At 35.7% G+C, this 24,056-nt stretch overlaps 1 protein-coding gene across 5 annotated transcripts in view; it reads left to right on the top strand.

Moving 5' to 3' along the window:
* Window positions 1–24,056, top strand: part of LOC126919320 (titin) — a 51,126-nt gene that overhangs the window by 11,550 nt on the left and 15,520 nt on the right. For all 5 annotated transcript variants that reach the window (XR_007711555.1, XM_050728330.1, XM_050728329.1 and 2 more), the window contains one exon: window positions 17,487–17,704. Coding sequence is in view for 4 of the 5 variants with exons in the window: in XM_050728330.1 (XP_050584287.1) it covers window positions 17,579–17,704 (126 nt within the window). In the remaining variant the exon portion in view is untranslated. The remainder of the gene's footprint in view (window positions 1–17,486; window positions 17,705–24,056) is intronic.

The following is a 24,056-nucleotide window of genomic DNA, read 5'->3' as shown; positions in this document are numbered from 1 at the left end:
ATAAACGGCAATTATCGTTTAAAGGTCGACGAAACAGGTTTCCCAGAGTCACGAGGATTGGATATATTATGCGAGTACGCGAAAAAAATGACCGTCTGTCTGGCTACTTTCAGAAGCTGATCACGTGGAACATATGACCCCGAAACACTATTATCATTCGTTGGATCAAAAACTATTTTGAAGCAACGATTTCTCAATTCGAAACGAGCAACGAAATAGCATCGCCATCGAAATCATACGTTCTATGAATATTTGTCAATGAATATTTAAAAAAAGGAAACAGAAAAAAGGAACAACGCGCACGTTGTAAAAAATAAGTATGAGATCCATTTCCACGTGAAAGTGAACTCCGTTTTCTCTGTTTTCACACCGTTCTATTCAATTCCTCTTTAACCGTGGAAAAGATAAATTATTAACGTTTAATGCTTAACGTTTGATCTTTGGCATGAATAATACATCTGTTTACCGGTGGCCGTGGTATTTCTGTGAAGCGTTCACCTTTGTGGAAAATTCTCTGCGAGAAGCCGGAGAGTCCGCTCGTTCGTTTCAATCGAACTCGAACAAAAATTTAGACACGGTGAACAGAGCGAGTTCCTGGAGGAACGAGCGACGACATAATTACGCAATGTGAAACCTAGTAACCTTTTGTGATTCTATGCGCGACTGTGTTGGAAACGGATAATACAGCGTGTATTGTATGTACTCCGCTTTGCAGCAGCATGGTAATAGCGAAGCGTCCTGTTAAAGCAGCTTGCCCGATCAACGAGTCACAACGAGAGAACGGCAGCGCGTGATGAAAATGACGAATCGCATCTTTTTTCTGACGATAAGCATTTCCCGAAACGTGGTACGAAACAAGTGAGAGATTTAATCGTCACTAGTTATTCGCGAATAAAAATAGGAAAATATATAAAGTTCGTTAAAATTGATACGCCTGTTGCTGAATCACAAAAGGGTATTTTATAGTACAAAGATTAATTTTCTATTTTTACTGCGTACAATTTATTATTTATTAATGCAGCATTAACGGCACTTTTTTACGAGATATCAATCAATTCACTTGTACAAAGTACTCTGCTAATGTAACGTTCTCTTTTTTATTCCTATTTGTACGTGTACGTTATATTACGATTGTATAGAGCATTTCAATAATCACGCGCATATTTTTAAACAGAAACAGCTTTAACCTGCATTTAGACGCAAATTGGAAGATTCTATTAAAGATTGCACGTTTTTTGTAAATTACTGTAAACATTAAGCGAATGGAACGGTGTACATTGTGCTATATGTTTGTTCTATATGATTAAACCTTGACGAGACAAAATGTATGTGTGACATGGAACACGAGAAGCTTTTATTTTCGAGTTTGGATTAAGCATACGATACGTGTACGAAGGAATGAGAATTATATGTGGTATTAATATACCGCTAATCTGAACCTTCACTCCTTGAAAGTTGCGAAGGTTGACTTGTTCCCACTTTTGTTTCGATGTCCTCGCGTTTCACCGCATCGGAAAACTATTCATCTTGTCGCGTTCGAATAAAAAAATGATCGAACTGTTATCACGGTTGCGTCAAAGATGAAAATGAATCCGTTGGAACGCTAATAGATAACTGTCTTTCTTCTATAAGAAATACATCTATTACCGTAAAATGTTCACCTTGGAAACAACTGGATACTGAAACGCTGCGAAACACCGAAGCAATGGGAAAGTTAAGACGTATGAAAACGAATGTATCTAAAGCAACGCATCGAAAATTTTGGAGTAGAAACTCCATGTGCCGCAGATAAATATCTGTATATTTTGCTGGTGAAATCAAATAAAATAACGAGCTTTTCGAACACATTATCATCCATACAGCGTTATTTAAGATAAAGCAACAAAAGTAAGTAACAGGCAAACTAAAAATTTTATTCGAATGATTCTTTCGATGAACGTGTATCTCGATAATGCTCGATACCAACCATAGTATAATACGCGTAAATTATTTGCGATAGCAGTTCTTTGCGCTTGAACGATTCAAAATATTATTAAACTTAATTGATCTGTATAAATACAATGACTAATTGCTATCGTTAGTTGCCATTTTCTATTACCTTTTTCAGTTAGATAATCTCCCCTATCAATCAAAGTGTTTTTCATCCGCGATCGTTTCTCTTTTCATGCCTTGTACCTGTGTCAGCCACTCGATGGATGTAACTCCTCGGGAACTTTCTTTGGAGAAAGAAACTTTTACACTACATAGATAGTCAAAGCTAAAATTATCAAAATTATCTGTATCAGCACAGAGACAGACTCGTCACAACTTCTCTAAATTCACGACTAATGGTTTGCTTGAAGAATATTTGAAAACTTATCGAGATTCCATAGCTTCAAGAATATTTCATCGTTTTAAATCGTTCAGAGTGGCTGGTGAATTTCTTTGTTGGACCGTCATCCATTTCGTCGCGAAGATCCTGTTTGGATCTGGTGTAGACTTTCGACAGCAACCGTTAGTCACTCAGAAAATTTTAATAAATGGTATTGGGTTATTTAATCGGTAGGTAACGTTACTCGGCAAATAAAGATTCCGATGTTGACGAAAAATGCAAATCTACGACTTTCTCTTTAAAACAGTAGATTCGAGGATGGCTATTTACGAAGAGGGGATTACAAGATTTTCGGTTTTACGAATCGATTAATGAATAATGTAGATTCCACGTAAATGCGAATACAAAACTTTAAAAGTTACGAAATGTATTATTCCAGAAGATGCGAACTCTTTAGCGAAACACGTTGATTCATCGAATAGTATGGAAGACGCGATGGAAAAGTTAACAAGCAGTCTCGAGTATCTGTTTTACACGTTACGTATCGATTATCTTTAATCTTCTTTTATTTCTTTACCATTTCTCGCTACAATTATCTTTACCGATGCTCTTTCTCCATCTCATACGTTGCTTTCTCATTTTGCTTATTACATGTTTTCATCTAACGTATACCTTTCACGATAATCAGTACTTTTATCGAAAGCTATTTGTACTTCCAGTAAAATCTTAGCTCCGCAATATCGTAAAAGATATAAAACCAGACACAAGAACCCATATATTTGTCGTTAATTAAATTACACCTCTGTAAAAGTACGTAATATCTGGAGATATATATACTCGAGAATGCATTTCATATCGTTAAACGTACATTTATCGGCTTGTATATGTATGAAAAATAAGCTACACTAGACCGATTATTCGCTGCTTCCAATTAGATTTACACCATGCAGAATTATTACATCAACGCTCGAAACTCATTCCTCAGCCATCATTTTTATCCGAATATAGCATTCGTTTGATGCTAATGGAACATCTTGCCCCTCCTTCGAGCGATCTTATGAATTTCATATTGAGTTTGAAATACCGTGAAATCGATGCAGCAGTTGGAGCGTTCGTCAAGTCCACATTACGCCACACCTGCGAAGTGTGTCAATGGGCAAGTAAATAGTCGAATGCCACCGTGGTATTCGTGTGGCTAGCCTACTCACGAAAAGGAATACAGAGGCAATAGTTTGGTTATAGTTAATTTAGTAATAGTTAGGTTCGAAATAACATTACGATTTAAGATAATAAATCGATTAATATTTTCAATGGATTTAATTGTTCGAGCGTCTGATTGTTCGAAGTTAACTGTAGAGAAGAAAGCTTTTATATGTTCGCGTTGAAACATACACACACATACACACACAGACGTTTCGTTTCTACGAAAATACGAGATGGAGAAGTCCCGTAAGACGAAGTTGCATCGCGTTTCTTTCATCTATCGAGTTAGGTAATTAACACTGGTCTGGATGTGCTACCGATCGGAATTGAGTCTAATGGCAATCGAGCGGATCTTTTTACGAACAGTGGAATTAAATCAGAAATGTTGTTCACGAAGCTACGAGTCTCAGCTAGTTTTAAACGGTCGGAGAAGCTTTTAAACGTATTTCGTTGATCAAAGTAGGTATATCATAATTATCTGTTAACATATATCGTTGGATAACGAGTAAAAAATAAAACGTTCAGTTCCTACACACTCCATTCGAAAGAATAATATATTTCCTCCGCCTTCGAACATTACTCGCACATTTGCTGTATTCATTTCCAGAAAGTCTAGCTGCACGACCAAAAAAATATTCCTCGACTTGCCCAGTCAGATTTATTGCTCCTCGTTAAACGGTGCTAACAGATTTCCTAGGTTTTCGCTACCATCGATTTTACTTCCCTTCGAAGGATTTATCGACTTAGATAAAAAGAGGAGTCCCATGGGATTCATGGGTGAAAATCCTGCAACAAATTCGTTGCTGTTCGAACGACTTTGTCGCTGGTAATTATCGTCATACCGGAGAAAAACGACTTCTATCCGAGACCTACGGACGAATTTAAAAGCTACGAGGTGAAGACAAATGGAGATGACCCGTTTAGCCCCGTGTTCGTCGATGAACCGTTGGTCACGGCGAATGCTCGCAAGCAAAAACTTGGAAACGCGATGGGCGACCGGTTTGAATTCTCGCTATCGAGAAAGGAAACATCGACTTTCTTCCTGTCTCTATCTCCGTCTCTCTCTCTCCCTCTCTTAGTCGCAAATTCTCCCGCTTTACCTTTTACGACTGGCTAGCCTGCTCGACGCGACAATCACACGCGAAAGCAATGTTATTAGCTGCATATGCTGTAACAATTGTTAAGGTTATTATATGGAATACTGTTCATTGCTGGCTTTGCCTATTTCTTTTATATGTAGGTATATCTTTGCAGGGGAATTTCTGATTCCGAACTGGTTTCGTTCTGAATCATAGCTGGTTTACCATTGTCTGTTTATAGAGGTCAGAATGATTAGAAGATCGCCTACTTAAGTAACTGTACCGCTCAATAAGGTATCGGGAACTTTGTAGGCCTTGAACGGCGTTCAGTTTAGCGAATGTTTGGCCAACTTGTTGGTATATTAAATACTATCTCTTTTATATGTAATTACTTTTGCTTTTGCTTTTCTCCTTTCCCTTTATTTTGGTATTCTTAGTCTTACGATCAGTATTTCGCTATTCAATCCTTTATATTAGATTGTCGGAAAAATGTCTTTCTTTTACAGACACGTCGTTTACAACAACGCATCTTTATATAAATACGAAACCTAATCTGTCGAACGTTGTAATCTTTATCTTGATAGAACAAAATGGATCATACGTAATTCGATAAAATAATTTAAAACGGAGAATGTGTGCATCCACCATTTCCTTATAAAACGAAAGAAACTTTTCGGACGATATAATATTCACATGTACTTCTACTTCTACTTCACATACGATGATGTCTCTACTTTTATATTTCACATTCTGTAAAAACCTGTATATCTATCGCCTAGAAAATGATAACGCAATTGTACGTAAGTAGGCGCTAATTTATGTGAAGTGTGACGGAACATAAGCAAAAAGATGTTTTATTCGTATAAATATTTACCAACATAAATTCTTTTCGCAACTAGTTGCATGTTGTGTAATCGGAAAAAAATTCTCGATAACGCGGTATAAAATGTTGCACGATGATTACGGTTAAACTGCAAACGTATCGTCGTCCGATCGCAAACGGTTAGAAATCTTCGTTTAAAGTTTTTATCTAAACGCTATTCCCCTTGACTGCTTGTTGCGTTGCTATCCACTGGCTTCTTGGTAATTTGCTAAAAAGTTTTAAAAAAGTTGTAACCTTAAGATATTAATCTATGGAGATAAAAACGATAAGGATTAATTAAGAGGTCATTCACTTTTCGCTCCACTTTGAACGTACATTTCAGTTAAATTTAGATTAATAACTTTACCATCTAGTTAATAAACGTTGACTATTCCAGGTCTAACTGTAAACGTAATTCTTTTGTGAATGAACATGTAACAAAGAGTATCGCGTGTATCAGAATGCGCGTACACACGATGAACTACGATGAACTACGTTATTTAAAATTTTGCTCTACTGAACAAACGTGTTTTCCGCTACTTGTGCATATCGAATAGAATACGCGTGTATGATCATAAAAGGATGAACTAGTGGCAAAGGCTGTTAACCCTGTCTCCGGAAGAGAGCAGTGCGCGAGCGGAGGCCATTGTCTTTACTTTCCGATTGCTAGACATTCGTGTAAGATCTTCACATATCACTGATGAATATATATACGTCAAACGCGTGACTAACATGAAGAACAACTTCCTTTTTAGCGTGGTCTTACGCTGAACTTCATTGATAATATTTTATTCCATTTTTCTTTGTTTAGGGTTAATTAATATGTTAAGAAAATTCTTCTTCTTTTCTTCCATTATTTATTATATACGTAGATATACATACTTTTTAAGATATCTCGTACATCGTATTAAATTCATGAAATAAAGGCAAAAGTTATTTCAATTTTCAATTTTAAAATAAATTATTTCAAAGTACAGATTACAAATATTATATATACATATAAACATAACGTATACCATGAAGCGAAATCCACAACAAGTAACACGCAGTGTAAAAAGAATATGTTAAGAAAATTCTTCTTCTTTTCTTCCATTATTTATTATATACGTAGATATACATACTTTTTAAGATATCTCGTACATCGTATTAAATTCATGAAATAAAGGCAAAAATTATTTCAATTTTCAATTTTAAAATAAATTATTTCAAAATACAGATTACAAATATTATATATACATATAAACATAACGTATACCATGAAGCGAAATCCACAACAAGTAACACGCAGTGTAAAAAGAATATGTTAAGAAAATTCTTCTTCTTTTCTTCCATTATTTATTATATACGTAGATATACATACTTTTTAAAATATCTCGTACATCGTATTAAATTCATGAAATAAAGGCAAACATTATTTCAATTTTCAATTTTAAAATAAATTATTTCAAAGTACAGATTACAAATATCACATATACATATAAACATAACGTATACCATGAAGCGAAATCCACAACAAGTAACACGCAGTGTAAAAAGAATTGCACGTTTAAACGTGCATATTCATTTTTATTGCACGAATATATAATAGACAAGACACTTGCAGTCTTTTTTCTTGCAGAAAGGTACACCACAACGAAGGGTTAAATGAAATTATTTATTAAATAAAGTTATAGAAAAGCAAATATAGTGTGCACGACGCGTAAGAAGCAGACAGTTCTACTTACATATGGTGGCCTCCTTGTTGACCCGAAGTAAACGGAGCATGACTGAGTTTGTTCGATGGCTGTGTGGCTATCTCATGGTGTAAAAGACATCGATATGTGCGTGTACACGTATGTGCAAACTGTGTTTATTTGAGAAAAAGAAAGCACAGAGACAGGACAGCATTTAAATTTAGAACGTATAAAATATGCGTCTTTCTTTTCTGCTATACGATTACGTTACATTTACATTTCATCGGATAAATAACTGTATTTTATATAGCATGCAATATCGTACAAGATATTTTACGCAATGAAAGATCGACTTAGAAATATCAAAGATATTACTCTTGATCACATTTTTTTTCTATTTTTATTACTAACAGAGGAATTGAATTGCAATTCCTATAGAAATGCAATAGTAGTTTACCTTGAACGATGAAACTATATGTTTTTTGTCGAAATGTCTAATTTATGTCCCTTCATGTACAACTGTACAAAAACTTGAAGATAGTTGTCAACGGGGAAAAATATCTAGTTATAAATGGTGGTTATTTCTTTTATGAGAATTATCAATCAATATGCAAATAATCCAAACGAATAATCCAAACTTAATAAGCACGAAGCATACATACATAGTTGATTAAACAGGATCTCGTTTACACATTTCCCGTTCGGCTATTTGCAAATGTTTACGAATACCGTAAAAGTATCGCTTTACGTTACGTTGTGCTTTGCATTTGCAATGTACAAATGCCTTAATGGACGTAGCAGCACCGACCGATGTTCTTCTTTCTTTCGTTTGAAAGTTACTTTGATGTAATTTTCTCGTACGGTTCTGCTGTTATAATTATAATTTATTTACAGTGAAAAGAATACATTGAAAGAAATAGAACATGTGTTACATAAAATACACGGGCGATATATGAATATAAAAAAAATTGTCTTAACATAGAGTATCTAACGTATGCAAGTGCCTTATTCGTTAACTACAGTCTTCTTTTTTTAATTACCTCTTTTAATCGAAATCCCATTAGAAAAAATGTAGACAAAATTCAATAGCCTAAAATCTCAATCTAATTTGTAGTATTATTTACATACAATTAAATATATATGAATATATATGAATATAAAAAAATATGAATATAAATATATATGAATATAAAAAAAATTGTCTTAACATAGAGTATCTAACGTATGCATGTGCCTTATTCGTTAACTACAGTCTTCTTTTTTTAATTACCACTTTTAATCGAAATCCCATTGGAAAAAATGTAGACAAAATTCAATAGCCTAAAATCTCAATCTAACTTGTAGTATTATTTACATACAATTAAATATATATGAATATATATGAATATAAAAAAATATGAATATAAATATATATGAATATAAAAAAAATTGTCTTAACATAGAGTATCTAACGTATGCATGTGCCTTATTCGTTAACTACACCTTTTTTTTTAATTACCTCTTTTAATTGAAACCCATTGGAAAAAATGTAGACAAAATTCAATAGCCTAAAATGTCACTCTAACTTGTAGTATCATTTACATACGATTAAATAACGATATACGTAGAAAATATAAGAAAATGTAATGATACATACAGTGTGCAAAATTAATCAAGACAGTGGAAACAGGAATAAGGTAGATTTAAAGGAAGAGTACACTTAATATTACTAAGAATAATTATGAGAAATAAGAATAAGAATGTGATTTTTATTACGATACAATTCAAAGATCCAAAGATGGTAATGAATTTCAAAAGAATTTTAATAATTTTGCAATAATTTGACGGGTTTATCTCATTCTTCCAAACGTGTGCTGGCGTATTTATGGACGTTGATGTATATAAATACGTAAATAATATACGTAGGAAAGGGAAAAATTGCACATTGAGCACAGTGCGAGCGAATGCGCGAATAAATGAGATACCGCTACGGGGAAATTTATAAACGAAACTCATAACTTGCGCTCATGCCACCATGTAATGATATTTTGTAATACAGAAGTGATTCTGCCCCCTCGCGAGCGTCTTCCTCCTCGAAGCGTTTTACAGCGAACAGTGCGCTGCATTGAAGCATTACGTGGAAATGCATAGTAATTTGTAATCGTGGAGTTTACCCGAGATTAATTTACAATAAATGCCGGCAGGCAATTTCGATCTCCGGCCGAATCGAAACGAGCAAGTCACGAGCGTTGACGCGAAGGAGAAATGGAAATCGATCGACCGAGGTTTAATCCGATGTTATCTCATGCGTAAGGAGGAAATCCGGCTTCGGGAATTCATTAATCTATTTCTATTGGACGCGAATGAAAGCCTATACCGCGAACATATAAACAGAAATTAACGCTAATTTATCGGAAGACGCCATTCCTCATTGCGATCGTGACATGAAAGTTCAAAACCATAACGTCGTTGCAATATGAACTGTGATACAATCAACCTTACTTCGTATTAATTAATATCGTAACATTTTATCGCAATATCGTAACATTGTATCGATTAACTTGTTAATAGCGGAGTTTAGTTTCAAAAATACTTTACGGGGTGTGCAGGTAAAATCAAACAATGACGAGTATACGCGTCAATTGCACCGAAATAAAATCTTGAATTGACGTGTATAGACGTCGAACGCAGTTAACTGGTTAATATAAAGTGCGTGTGATATTGTATAAGCATATAAATATACAGAATGTCTGGTTTTAATTTGTAAATACGAATTACTGGTGCTGTATGAGATATGTGTTCAGACAACAATTGAATGGTTTCGAGGGGGATTTAACTAGGTGTAATTAGATTTTCTGTAAATAGACGCGTAGAGGTCATAATGTAATTTGAGGAATAATGTAATTTTTAATTCACCAGACGATATGCTTTGACATTCTCTATACAAAATTATTATCCCCACTCGTGTCAAAAAACTATTCGTCTAGTAGATATTTTAACTTTTATTTTGTAGAACTTATCGCATAAAGAAACAAGGGAAACAAATACAAAATCGTACCTTACGTGTTCCCTTGTATTTTACACGATAGATGTTACGAAATAAAAGTTCAAATATTCGTGATACTAATGGCTTTTCGACATGAATAGGCTAATAATTTTTTATTGAGAATGTCAAGATGGATTATGCATTAAAAATCATATGATTCCATTTATGGGAATGTATGTCGCATTCGTACGACCTGTGCGCGTCTATTTATAGAGAAAGTAATTACGCCAGATTATATTCCCTTTGAGATCATTAAATCTTCTCGTCTGGACGTATCTTTATCCAACAAGTAGTTAACCAGCAATTCGTATTTAGGAAATAAAATCGACCACTCTGTACATGATAATTTTTGTAATCTACTCGATCATTTCACAGAAAAATTATACCTTTAAGTTTCTATTAATATTATAAATTCTTGATGTTCTTCAGACAGAGAGATTTCCTTCGTGATATATGGTTTCATCAAGTCTATCCACATCGACGACTCCCTTAAACATCGTACGAATGCATCTTTCTATTAGCTCGTTCATTTTTATCGCTGTTCGTTAAAATTTACGAAGGACGTTAAATTAACCGGCAATAAAAATAAGAAACGAGATATTTAAATCTCCGAAACTTGTTTCGTTTCAATAAAAACGATACTTCAGAAATTTCGTCAAATTACATCATGCGATCTGAGCCACGATAATCGAAGAGTCGAAGAAGTATCTACTCCCTTTCGTCCTCCAAGAATAAATGCGATAGAAATAGAAACTGGAGAAAATTGGGCTTGTCGTATATTTGCCACATAATCTTTGTACGTTATCGAAATGCAACTGGTCGATCGCTGGTATGTATGGAAATGTATTTTAAAGAGAGGACGCGAAGAAAGGCCGCGAGCGGCTGTGAAAGGAATAGAGAGGAAAGGGAAGAAAGGAGAGATCGAACTTGCGTAAAATGTTTGCGCGTATATATCCGCGATGCACGCCCGAAGTGAGGCTACTTTCTTGAAGCGAAGAAAGCCGTCTACCTACATCGTAGGTGGGAGTAGGTTAGGTTACATTATATGCTTGGATGCGAAGAAATTTTACCTTCCTAGTACATATATGCGGGTCAATAAGAACGTCAGAGAGCTTACATAATTTAACCAAACCTTGTGTACGTATTTCTCCGTTGAATAGGGATCATAGATAGACCGACACGCGTAACTACTCGAGTACTTTAGAGGTTAGGAAACGTTTCGAGATAAAGTAGCGTTTGAATTCAGATGCATCGATTGTTCGTGCATCTGCGCTATTTCGAAACCGAATCCGATATTGGATAACGTATATATCGCGTGAATACTTGATACAAATTATATTATCGAAACACTTGTGTTATATTATCGAAACACTGCCTTGCGGCGGCATTCTCATTCTTAAGATTCTTTCACTTATTCGCTGCTGATTGATTTTCTACTACCTATGATATATAATACCAATAAATTTTCTATACAATCGTACTACACATATGTGTAAATAGATCTTTAAATAGATAGTCGCTTGCTATACTATTCGGTAGGTGAAACAGTTTATCGAGGTTCTTCGTTTCCTTAGTTACGTCTACAAAAATATGAAATTACGCAAGTATCTGTAATCTAGTTATTTATTATTAATATCAACGTAAGATTACAGTGCCAGACACGAAACTCTATTTCCACTCTCGCAATACGTATTAAAAATGTCCTTTTTCCGTCTGAAGATATTTAGTATTCGCGTTTAAGAACGATAAATTGTTTCACATCATTCGACAGAACATGGATTTCCCACACGTTATTTTAATTTAATTACATCACTTTCTATGGACGAGCGAAGAATACTCTCCTACACACAAATATACCAAATTACATTTTACATCGAAGGTATCGATTTCAGAACCTGTTTAAAACAAATACTTTTTATTTCTCGTGGCGAGAACTATAGGCATTTAACATTTTTTCTTCTTTCCCATAACATCTCGTGCATGTTATTTCTCTCGGAGCAACTAACGGGCTTAGTGTTCTCGTATTCAACAACGGAAGGTCGTGTGCGAAGCTGTGCTTCTACATTGTACAGTTGTTCGTTTCTTTTTTCATAATCGCTTCACAGATTTCATTCGTCACTTACACAGCGAAGAATGTCCGTGGCAATGTCCGTGGTCTATTCTGTTACTGAAAAAAAAAGTATCTTACCTTACGGTATTGCATATACATTAGAGACTCAAGCCAGCGATAACGTAAGAGTGTAACGTAGTATTACATGGGATATGTAATTCGAAACGACAAGTATCACGCGAAATACGGAACAGTTACTGTTCGTCTCACTTGAAATATTTTTCTTTTATATCCATCAAAATTCTTGTTACGTACGTTAAGCTACGAGTGTTTGAACAAATTTCGAGCAATATCTTGAAACTGCTGTAGTCGAACTCGGAAGGAGAGTTGCACGTATGTTTAAATTAATTGGATATCAGCGTTGAAGGGAATTCGTGCATAAAATCATAGCATTTAGCTGACTCTGGTTGTACGCTGAATGTACGATGTATCCGTGGAATAGTTTGGGGGAAAGGTAGGCGTGCAAAGTGTCGATCGGCTTGGACTCTTTCGAGTTCAATTTATACCATTCACTCGAGAATTGTAGTTGTGAACCCCACACGCGACTCACGCCCAAAGAGAATCAACTTTCATGGAGCGAGGAAAGTCTGTCCACCCAAGTAAGTAAGTATATATATACTTGCACAAATACTGGAAGCCAGACAGAATGCATATACAGCACCGGGCAATAATTTTAGACCATCTACAAAATAGAAATGTTCTGATTTTATCAACGAACAGAAGTATATTTTATATTATTTTAATTTTATTATTAATTATTATTTCTTTAAAAACTTTTTAACTGGAAAATTAATAGTAATTTCTATGATAGGTTTATGGGATTTGTTTTCCAAAAATACGTTTAATTGTTGCCATAGGACTTAGTAAAAGTAAATGTTTTAAGTCTTTTGCACGGTGCTGTAGATGCAGGAGCGGACGGAAGGCGGCCAGGTTCGCGTAACAACTTCGCCTGTCTTCTACTGGACCCGAGAACGGCTTGAGTTTCACGAAGGAACTCGTTCGTTTCTTTACTGGCCAAGCCTTTCAGTATCGAGGTAAAAGCGAGAGAAAAACAAAATTATATTTGCACCTCGATCGATTGTGGAGGTAAGAAAGTTGTGGAGGTTATCGGGATGGTTTCTCCGCGTACCTACGGAATCTTACGTTCCTCCTTTCAGCGAAATAAAGAAGCATACTTACATATGTTGAAGATGACATTTTAATTTTTTTGTCGACGTGGAATATTAAAGAATAAAAAAAGGTCAGAGAATATGTTGAGTCACATGCTTGAGAAACATAGTTAATTATTGGCCGCGAAATTAAATTTGAAGTTAAATTCTTCGGGAAAAGAATAATTTAACTTTTTAGAATTTTGTTTCTCTGATAATTAAATTTTACTAAACAATTAACTTTTAATATTTGATCAGTTAGTTCCGATTCCGTTTAATTCCAATTTTTGTTTGTTAGTGGTATTCATTAGAATATTCGATGTATAGTGAAGGAAAATATAGTAGAAAACACATCTTTTTACGCAGGCTTGTAAATTCGATCGTCAAGTGCGCATTTAGAACAGCGAGAATCGCCGCACGTGTGAAAGTATCACGAAATACTTTGATTTTAATGTAAAAGATTCTCAATGCCTGTCAGTTTACTTTGATACCTAAAGTGTTATGCATTTAATACAAACGAATCCAGTTGTAAGGAATAAACATGAAACATAATAATTCTTAGTAGTGTTACAAGTATCTGCTTGTAAATAATTATTTTATAATAGGTGTTTTAAAAGGAAAAATTGTGATTTCTAATAAGCTTAAAAATGCAAAATTAATGTTTTCCTCATTTCTATTTTTTTCCCGTTTTTGATGGCAATTTGATGGTGTACAGATATACATGTGTATATGAGGATATCTTGGAGCACATGTTGAAATTAACGAGTGTGCAAAATTTATTCAATTCACTTCCTCGTTGTTAATTCTGCTAGTACACAAAAGCATTATAATTCCTGACAATCGTGGTATACTAAATATTTTTGTACTTACATGGAATGTTGCGTCAATCGCGTTACCTCATTCACCGTCGAAAAACGATTTATTAAAACAATTAATAATACACATTTATTCGTTTGTAGATCGATAAGAATTTACGATATCGTACGGAATTTGAAGACTATAGCGATATTTTTCTAATATGTACGTAGGAAGTGCCACGGATAAAAGATATCTGTGAAATTAATAAGCGATTTCTCACACGATGCGATGCTAATCCGACAGTTTCCACTGAGAAAGAAGTTCTTCTAGATGAGAAGTTAATTAAGCATTTTTCGCGCTATCATTAAAAAGAATGAGAGCGATAAAAATGCGATTAGCAGGATGCAAACGCTTTGCGTGGAAACGAAGATAAATGACGTTTACGCTATGCTCTTCGTGCTTCTCGACAATCTTTTCTTACTTTTCTCTTTCCTTTCCTTTTTCAACGAAAAAAAAGCAGGAATCGCCAGTTTCTGAATCGAGCCGGTTATCTTCTTTGATTGTTTTAACATCTTCAACTGTTTCGGCTAGGTGAGCCGTAAAACAGCCGCTGATTTCTCCAGTTCTTACGAAATCGATACGTCTGTGGCTACGCCTCGCCCACACGCTTTTTCCGACGAGCAAATGTGGCAAAATTGGCCATTAAGACAGAAATTATTTTGCGTTAGTTGCGGTTTGTGCCCGTTCTCCCTCCGCGAGCATAGTGGCATTCTTGTGGGAAACATTAGAGTCATTCCATTCCCATTGAGGATTCCACAATGGAATAACACGAGGAATTTATTAAATTAACGTTAGCAAATTGTGAGATTTCAAATTCAACTCGTTCTAAGTGATTAAATTTGTTGGAAATTGCCGGGATATGTACCGATACCGAAAGTGTTTTCACTAACAGTGAAAGTGATATGTTAAACAGAAATGCTAAAACGAACTCTTGAATATTCTTTTTCGAGATGGCAATTTATTTTGCAGGAACAAAGAAACTATTAGATATGCAATTTTATTGGTAAGAACCTGTGTGAAAGGAGGAATTGGTTGATATTTTTGTATTTGCGTTGCTGCTTTTCTACTAAGCTGTATCCGGAAACGGAAGTAGCTACGAAATTAGCCTGGCATTTACAAAATTCTCTCCAACGTTCGGAATTTATAATTAGTATTGAATTGTTACGCATTACAAGATACAAGAGATAAATAGGAGATAAGACCAAGACGTAAATTGAATGTACGATATATTCATTTTGTAACTGTAGAAGGTAAAATTTATTAAAGCTAGATACGTTAAGACACGATATGATCCTTTCCATAACAGATAAAAAAAGTATTTTTATCTCCTGCTCTTTCATCCGCGACATTTTCACTTTTTTATCCAATTCTTCTTGCCATTCTTTTACAATTATTTTTACGTTTTCTCTGTCTTTGCGTGTCGATAACCGTTTCTCTGGAGAACCGTTATCGGGTCAGTTTACCACCTAACCAGATCATATTCTCTTTGGTTTAATGGATACTTACGAAAATAAAATACCATCGAGGTCCCTGTCTTTTGTTTTCTCGGATACAGTCGTGTGCCGGCAGTCAATTTTCTCTTGTTACTTTTCACTTGTTCCTACCTATAACTATCTTGGTGGCAAGATATTGATCTACAATGGGAGATTTATTGTTTAAGAATAGAGATATTGATCTGAAATGAAGAATCTTTACCTTTCAGATCTCATTTTGTGTGTGAAGCAAAAATGATTAGTTTCACTATATTAAATGACGCATAAAGATAGAGAGAAACACAGCAAATCATTAATACTTGATCAATTACAAATAGCTTTAGATTTTCTGTAACGAAATTTCAATATTTTCTTTTCCCTTTTCCAAAGATAGATTTTTATTCTTGGGATTATATTAATATCTTGCTATCCTTTTAAAACATAAGAACTTGGCGTATATGAAATGAAGGTTAGTAAGATAAATTCATGCGAATAGGTATCGGCAATGAGATCAACGGAATGAAATGCGTGTCACGATGATTCTTAAAAAAAAATCAGTCAGCGACATGCCGGTGCATCATAATGAATCTCACCAGTACGAAGTAACAGTATCGAGAGTATAGTTACACCGCTGACGGTAAGAGAGGTGTGTCAACCTACATTGTAAAAGTTTCAAATTCTTTCCTTTCCTTTCCGGATCTATTATATTAGAAATTCTAAACGCGAATTTTTCTCCTATGGTGAATTCTAATTAATACTTTATTGTTTAACTCTTTCTTTTTCTTTTTCCTTTTTTCTATTTTCTTCTTTTCTCTTTAAAGTACCAAAATTCCGATCTACCTTGGAAAAGTTTCTCATTGAGAAAAATATTAAGAAATTTTACCATCGATATATGTATAGGTAACAAATACGAAATAATTATGATAATTAAGTTATCACAATGACAAGAAGAAATAACGTACTTGTACGTACGTTTATTGGAATTGGAATTTTATACTATGTAATCCTCGATTCATTGCACCAGATTGTCGAGTCGACAACTATATTCGTGGGGGCCTCGTGCACGTAACAGCAAGACCAGTAACTCTGGTAAATTAGCATTTCCTAGACGCTTTCTAGGTCCGCCCGAATGTCTCGTCTGGCGCGACGAAAATTGTGCAATTGCGATCTCCTGGCGAGAGTGAAATTACGCGGTACCATTGTGAAGTGTCGTAATACGATCGAAATGATTGCTTAACAAATTGCCAGTTCGGTGTGATTTTATACCCGTGGTAACGCGCGAAAAAAGACACGTCTTTCCAGCTTCGCGCTTCATTCGTTGGCGTTGCACTTGGATATTCACGACGATTTCCTGAGAGAAATCAGCGTAACATGGAAATACGGAATTTCGAAGTAAAGTTTTAGAGTCCACGTGAAGTTCGAGGAATTCGCAGTTGCTTTCTTCTACTTTCGAACGATCACCATACGAACGTACAAATTGTTAATTAATAATTTCTTTCACACGCGTGTTCGAACATGATTATTCTAATTTGTCTACAATTATTTATCTATTCGTTCTTTTATCGTATTGTATTCTATTAAGTCAGGTAGAAGCTCGTTAAACACTTACAAAATGTTGCGCTAGTGTTTTATAATTTCCATTCGCTCCTTAATTTACTTTCACGAACGCTTTTTATCCGCTTTGCCGACATAAAGTTCAGGAATGAAGGAAAACTTGACTTAAGTTGCACGCGTATATGTTCCAGCGGTCACGGTACGAGAATGAACAATTACGTAGATCGCAGAAGGCCGCGGACAGGTGGTTCGAAGAAGCCGAGGACTGGGTCCATTGTAGGAAATGACCATGACGAGCGTGGCTGTCGCCCCGGGTAGCCTCGGCGCACCTCCATCTGTGCTCACCCCGAAAATGTATCATTTACAGCAGGGGTTAAACCCAACATCGGTCTCACCTACTCCCGGAAAGGTAAGTTGTAATATTATTTAGCGCAGTGGAATCCAAATAGAAATTCGCTACATTCTTTTCTTACGATAAATGAACATTTGAACATTTCATACATTTTTGCGTATTATGTGTATTTTATGTGTATTTTATGTATATTACCGTACTTTCGTACATATTGCATTTTTATACATTTTAGTGCCCTCAAATTTCCTCCAATTGTATAAACATACCTAATCTACAGATCGCAATCGTGGCTATCTCAATCCTATACTTATCTTGCTTTTTAAATAGTCAGTGGCGCGTCAATTTTTAGGAAACATACCGATTTTCGCGTAACAATTCAGTTTACTCAAAGCCACTTACGTAAATCACATCGAAAATCAAGTTGTACGTTCAAGAATAGTGTACACATACGTGTACGTACGTACATAATTGTATGTACATAGTGCGCCTCGAATTTATTAGCTGAGAACGGGACTAAGGCCGTGTTCATTCTGATAAAAACCGTACAGAGAAAGTTCGCACAAGCCGGCTGATAATTACAATTCGTGACCAGCCACTTATGTAACGATATAGGATATATGCAATAGCAGCATGTACATATGCAAGTTTCTACAGCTCGTCTCGCGTGTCATTCAGTTTTTCTTCGTGTTACTTATATACATAGATTCCTCTCGTCGTTGCATCGGAAAAAGCTCATTATAAGACAGTAAATCAACGTAACGATGAATAGCTGATGACATTATTTATAGGATGTTTAATTCATTAGGTAACTTTTTCTACTCGCGTTACTATTGGAACTAACAGAGTGCGTTTGCGTTTACTTCGGGATAAATTCATATCGAAAGCCTGAAACGCGAAACATCTCGTCAAGGACAAACCAGCTCTTCCGATGATGTAAGAGAACTGGCGTACTTAGTACGCGACTTAATTCGTCCAGCTATTACACAAAGGCTGGTTCTAGTTTTACCTCAAAACCTGACCTCGCCACCGACACCAAATACCCGCTGGTTGTGTCTTCCGCGCGCAGTTAAACTCGAGTACGTGTTATCTCGTGTCTCGCACTCAGTCCCTGTGTTCAACGACGAAATATCGAACAAAACAGGACCAGTGCCACGGGACGAAATTCGATCCCGCAATTTCGGATATTTTATTACGACAAAATAGCCAGTGAGTTAAGAGTAGAATATCCGCTAGAAATTCTTTTTACGATATACGTAGAAAAATATCTGCGTTATTAGCTTTGTGCTTCTTTCGCTTTGGAGTTGGTACAATGAATCCGGTATGCGTATTCCTTAAATACATAGGTATATAATGACTTTTCTATACTCTTGTCAAATGTTGCCAGTACAGTGGCAACTGACTTACGTGTGTAACATGCAACCGGTTTTGCGTTTGGCCCACATTGCTATGCTGCGATAGAACTTTAGAGATATTGCGTCCCAGAAGTACATACTCTTTTCGTATTAAACACAGATTGCTTGATATGTCTGTCGATCCGCTGCTAAATTCTTCCTGCATTTTCAAAGAAGAAAGTTTCTTCTGGCAGAGAAGTATTACGAATCTTTATATACACAGGTATGATCATCATGCTTAGATTACGGATATTTATACACGTTAAATATGACATTTATACTCATAGAATATGCATAACGTGTTAGCACATTTGGCATAAGTTTAGCACGTTGACTGTTTAACATTTTATCACGGTGATAATCGGTGATTCGCGTCGAGTTTTCTCAAATGATTAAAATAAGATAAATTTCGTGCATTGAATAATTTTCAACGATACGAACGACTTAGATAGCATTGTCAGGGGAAAATACTTAATAAAATATTTTCCAAAGATTGACCGTTACATATCAATATACCAGAAGGAAATATATCAAATTTCTGATTGTTTAAAGATTAGAAATACAAAAATAAACGGAACGATTTTCCGATAAATTTCGTTCACAAGAGCTTGCCACGATCTATTTGCCGAACACTTGGCGTTCGTGCCACGATCACAGTATCGTTGTCGATAAATGAAACCGGCCAATGATCGGACCAGCTTACACTCACATTCTCTTTCTGAAAGCAGTCGAGCTTTCACGATTACCAATTAAAAACGCACCGATGTACGTAACACGATACGTGATACGAAGTCGTCGAATCTTATCAATTGGCTCGCGTGCACCGATCGTGCGCCGAAGATCGTTATCAACACCCACGTTTCGTGTCAATCGGTGAAAACATCGCGCACGAACTTATGAAAAGACCAGGCCCGAGCATCCGGTTAAGGAAACGTCGAAGAAACGGCAGAACGCAAGGAGATTGGCGAGCGAAGAGGCGCTTCGCAAATTGCGGTATCGTCTGCATGCAGGCTACGAGGATTGTGTAACCGTAGCCTCTGGTTGCCATAGAGGCGAGTGGGTATGATGCATCTATGGTGCATCCGCCGTGACCCCGGTGCATGCGCGTGCACCCGTGTCGCTTGCAAGATCCTATCGGGATAGCGCCCATATTCACCTGTCTTCGATTGCGTATAACACCTGTATGGGTGGGTACATTGAGAATATTTTGACGCTCGCTGCTCGTCTGTAAATTGTCAGTCTCTTAAGTGACTCTTATTTTAATATTCCGGCATTGTAGCGGGCTTAATTTTATTATCCATTTAACGTTTCATTATCCATCCGGTATATTTTTTGGCCATAGTTAAGTATTTTTTGTTCTTTGTCGCGTTAAAAAAAAATATATAAAATATGGAAATCGTTCGAAAAATATAGATATAAAAGTTGTATAGATAGGCAAGCTTACCGAATACGGTAGAAATTTGTTACTGAAAATATGTCAGTGACTTTGCGATACGTTTGCAAAGTAATATGTGTTTCGTCGTGTAACTATACATAGTAGCTTAACGCTCCAGATGAGACGATTCTCTTACTGTTTGCACCGTACCCTGGATTTTTGCTATTTGGTGCGCGAGTTTGAAAGTGAACTGGACGTTTCGTCGTTGTAATTAGAGTTTACGGTTGTTATCGCATTAGCATCTAGGAATTAAGGCTTCTGACGGACGTTTCGTGCATTTTTGAAGAATTTAATGTCTGCAGTTTACTCGCTATGCTAATTTATTGTATTCGCTGTCTTTTTTTATACGTGTAAAGTAGAATGATTCGAGGGAGGAATTTTAATTCAACGATAATCGAGCATTTTTTCCACGATTGGTTCGCTTCGAAATTAATTGACGATTTTATCTTCCATTATACTTTTTATTTGAACAAACGAACGTAACATTTTCACAGAAGAATTCCTCAACTTGGATTTCGGACAAAACCATCAGAATATACAAATTATTTCCCACAGCATTATTTCTCGCTGTTATAAAAGTAAAACGATATTGCGAAATATCATACTTTTAGATACGAAATCACCACGAAAAATGGTCCCCCAACTCGCGTCTCGAAAGAAAAGATTTTAAGCTGTAAATATTCTGCGCAACGAAAATATGTTCTCGCGTCGTGTAAACTTTTAAAATCTTCGAATGATTTCTATTGCAAAAGTCATCGGCGTCGTTATACTTTGTTATTTTTAATTCGATTAAATTTGTGCGGCTTTTTGCTCGGCACTCGCAAGCAGAACGATGGTTTTCACCGATCGACAACGTGTTAAGTAGTGCATACATTTCTCGACGTAAGAATGTACTTTTCCGATCTTGCAGGCTGACTTTGCAATTTCTAAGCTTCGCGAACGTCTCGTAAGAATTCGAACGCACAGTTTTCTATCGCTCGTTGCTCGCCATTGATTCCGGATTTGCTATTAGTCTGTTGCGCATCGAGCGTGAACAAATAGCGTAAATCAATCTTCGGTACTTACATCGCTCGGCACTGATGCTCGTACAATTAATCATGTCGATGATTTACAACGGCAACTCTAAAATATCAATTCCAATAATTCAGAACTGTTCAATGCTGAATATCAATCAAACGCTAAGGATTTCTTTTACGTTCAAGGCGAACTTTTAGCAAAAACTGTCGTTAAAGACTACTATTATGACCGCATTGAAATACGTAGCAATGTAACAAATCTTTAACTCGTCGTTCAGACTGGTAGTCTCTTTAGTTTGCAAGCACTGAGATCCACTTAATAGAACTCATTTACCTTTTAGTAACTTTTCATCCCATGATGTGTAGCAATTCTTCGTTAACCATCAGAAAAATGAAATCATTGGGATCGAAGAATTATCGTTGTTTTTTAACTTTTCTGATAGAAATAACAGGTAGTAAAATTCGTTTATTTTCTATATTTCTCGGCGTAAATTTTTCTCGTGCATCCCTTATTAAGATAAAAACATTTGAAATGAAAATTATGCTCGACCAGTGGCTGCCAGCGATTCTTCGAAGTTATAAAACGAAATTCTATTCTTAGTCGAAGGATGCGCAGCATTAATACCGAGATCGAATGATTGCACTGTTCCCCTGCACATTGTGAAAAACCAGTCACATTCTAAATATAGTAATATGAACGCAGATCGTTCGATTATCTCTCAGGTAGAGGACGATTTCTCGAACTCCGTTCTGGACAAACCATCTAAAATCTAAGTTGCACGTTACAAAATTTCCTTGCTCGTTCTCCTTCGTTCTAGTCTCGTGGCACGCGTGCAAACGAGATATGGCCTTCGGAAAGAGATTCGAGAAAAAAAAAAAGAAGAAGGGAACTGCGCTTTTGAAATCACGACTAGTTGCAATCCATTTCGAGAGTAATACACGAGCGAGAGAAAAGGAAACGAATCGATACGGGAAGAGTGCGCCGGTTCTTGCGAAAAGGGAAAGAGAAAGATACGACGAGCGGTAAAAAGAGAGAGGAGGAGGAGGAGGAGACGTCACGCGAATAGAAAATGCCCATCTCTTGAGGTCATCTTGATCTCTCGAGCCTTGGCCATCGGGGGAAAGTGGACTTCTGCCTTTTATGTCATACGTGGTCGACTTTTGATTCTCACCTTCCCTTTGACATTTCAATAGATTCGATTCTTCGATTGACCATTTAAACCAAGCAAACGATCATGCGTTAGGTTGACCAGAAAATTCTGTCATATTTATCTGCTTTTCAGTCATTATCTCTTTGAAAGGAAGAAGTCGATCGTTATTTATATTCTGCTTAATTTCTCAGTCTTGTTAATTAAATATCGTTTCGATATATCTACAACTTTTCGTTCTTAGCATCGAACTAATTTCCATATAGTTAAAGGATTTTCTACGGATCTAAATAAATTACCAGTGTACGAAAAAAATGTTGCGAAACTGTCCTCGTCGTAAATGTCTCTATCCGGCAGTCGCTTAAAATGCTGAACTTTATCACAGAACATGTTTAACGGTCCAATCAACAGCTACGTATTTTTCTAGAAAAATTTTTATGAATCATATAGAATTTGTTGTTTTTCAATTTGACATGGAGGTAAAGTTGTATACGGAGGTCGAGGACCTTCGACCAATTTGAAAGCTTCATGATTTTACGGTGCAATTAACGTTATTTGCCTGCAGAAAGTTTCTATTCCGGTAATATCAACGTTATCTCACTAATTGTGTAAAAAGCATTAAGCATAATCTTGGTCGTAGCTGTGGTAATAGTTTTCATTCGTCGTTTGCCGCGGAAATTACGAAGGTTGGATCACTGAGGAAACAGTAAATGAGAGTAGTTGCGACGTTGAACGATCAAATAAATTACTTACTCTTTCTTTTATTACTTTTAAAAAGCCTTTTCTCTTTTCAATCAGCGCGAAATATCGATAGAAAGAAGAGGGGTAAGAAGCAACTATTAGCAACGAAGTAGACTCGACGTAGAGTCTGTTAGGAGAATTTCAAAACTGTCTACCGAGTGGCTTAAACGCAACTTTATTTGTAATTCATGCTGCACTTTTACTCGTTTTACGTTTCGTTAGCCTCGCTTTCGAAATTTCTAAGTAAAAAAATCGCGATTACAGTTGAATTATTTAACCATTGAATTAAATCATAATATATATATATATATATATATATATACATATATTTATGTGTGTAAATGGTAACTGGGATGTGACATTAATTGTAATTTAATTACGATTTCGCATGTATTCCACTTAATTAATCTCGATTTCACTAAAATTGGGAAGAAAGTTTGCAGTCACTTTTTATTTTTCCCTTACATTTTGTGAAAGATTTTTAGTAATTAAAAAAGAACACATTTTGGATTATCTGTAATTCAGACGCATGAAACATCCAAATAATCCTGCTAATGACTTTATTTGTTATTCATATTGTATTTTACGTGCCTGAAATTTCAATAATTTAAATGTCGATGATTGGAGAATATTTTAATTAGGAAATATTTTATACGTTTCGAGTTTCCATAATTTCAA

This window comes from Bombus affinis, chromosome 8, assembly GCF_024516045.1.
Source record: "Bombus affinis isolate iyBomAffi1 chromosome 8, iyBomAffi1.2, whole genome shotgun sequence".
Lineage (NCBI taxonomy): Eukaryota > Metazoa > Arthropoda > Insecta > Hymenoptera > Apidae > Bombus > Bombus affinis.
Note: the sequence above shows the minus strand (reverse complement) of the source record. Positions and strands in the feature narration are given on the sequence as shown.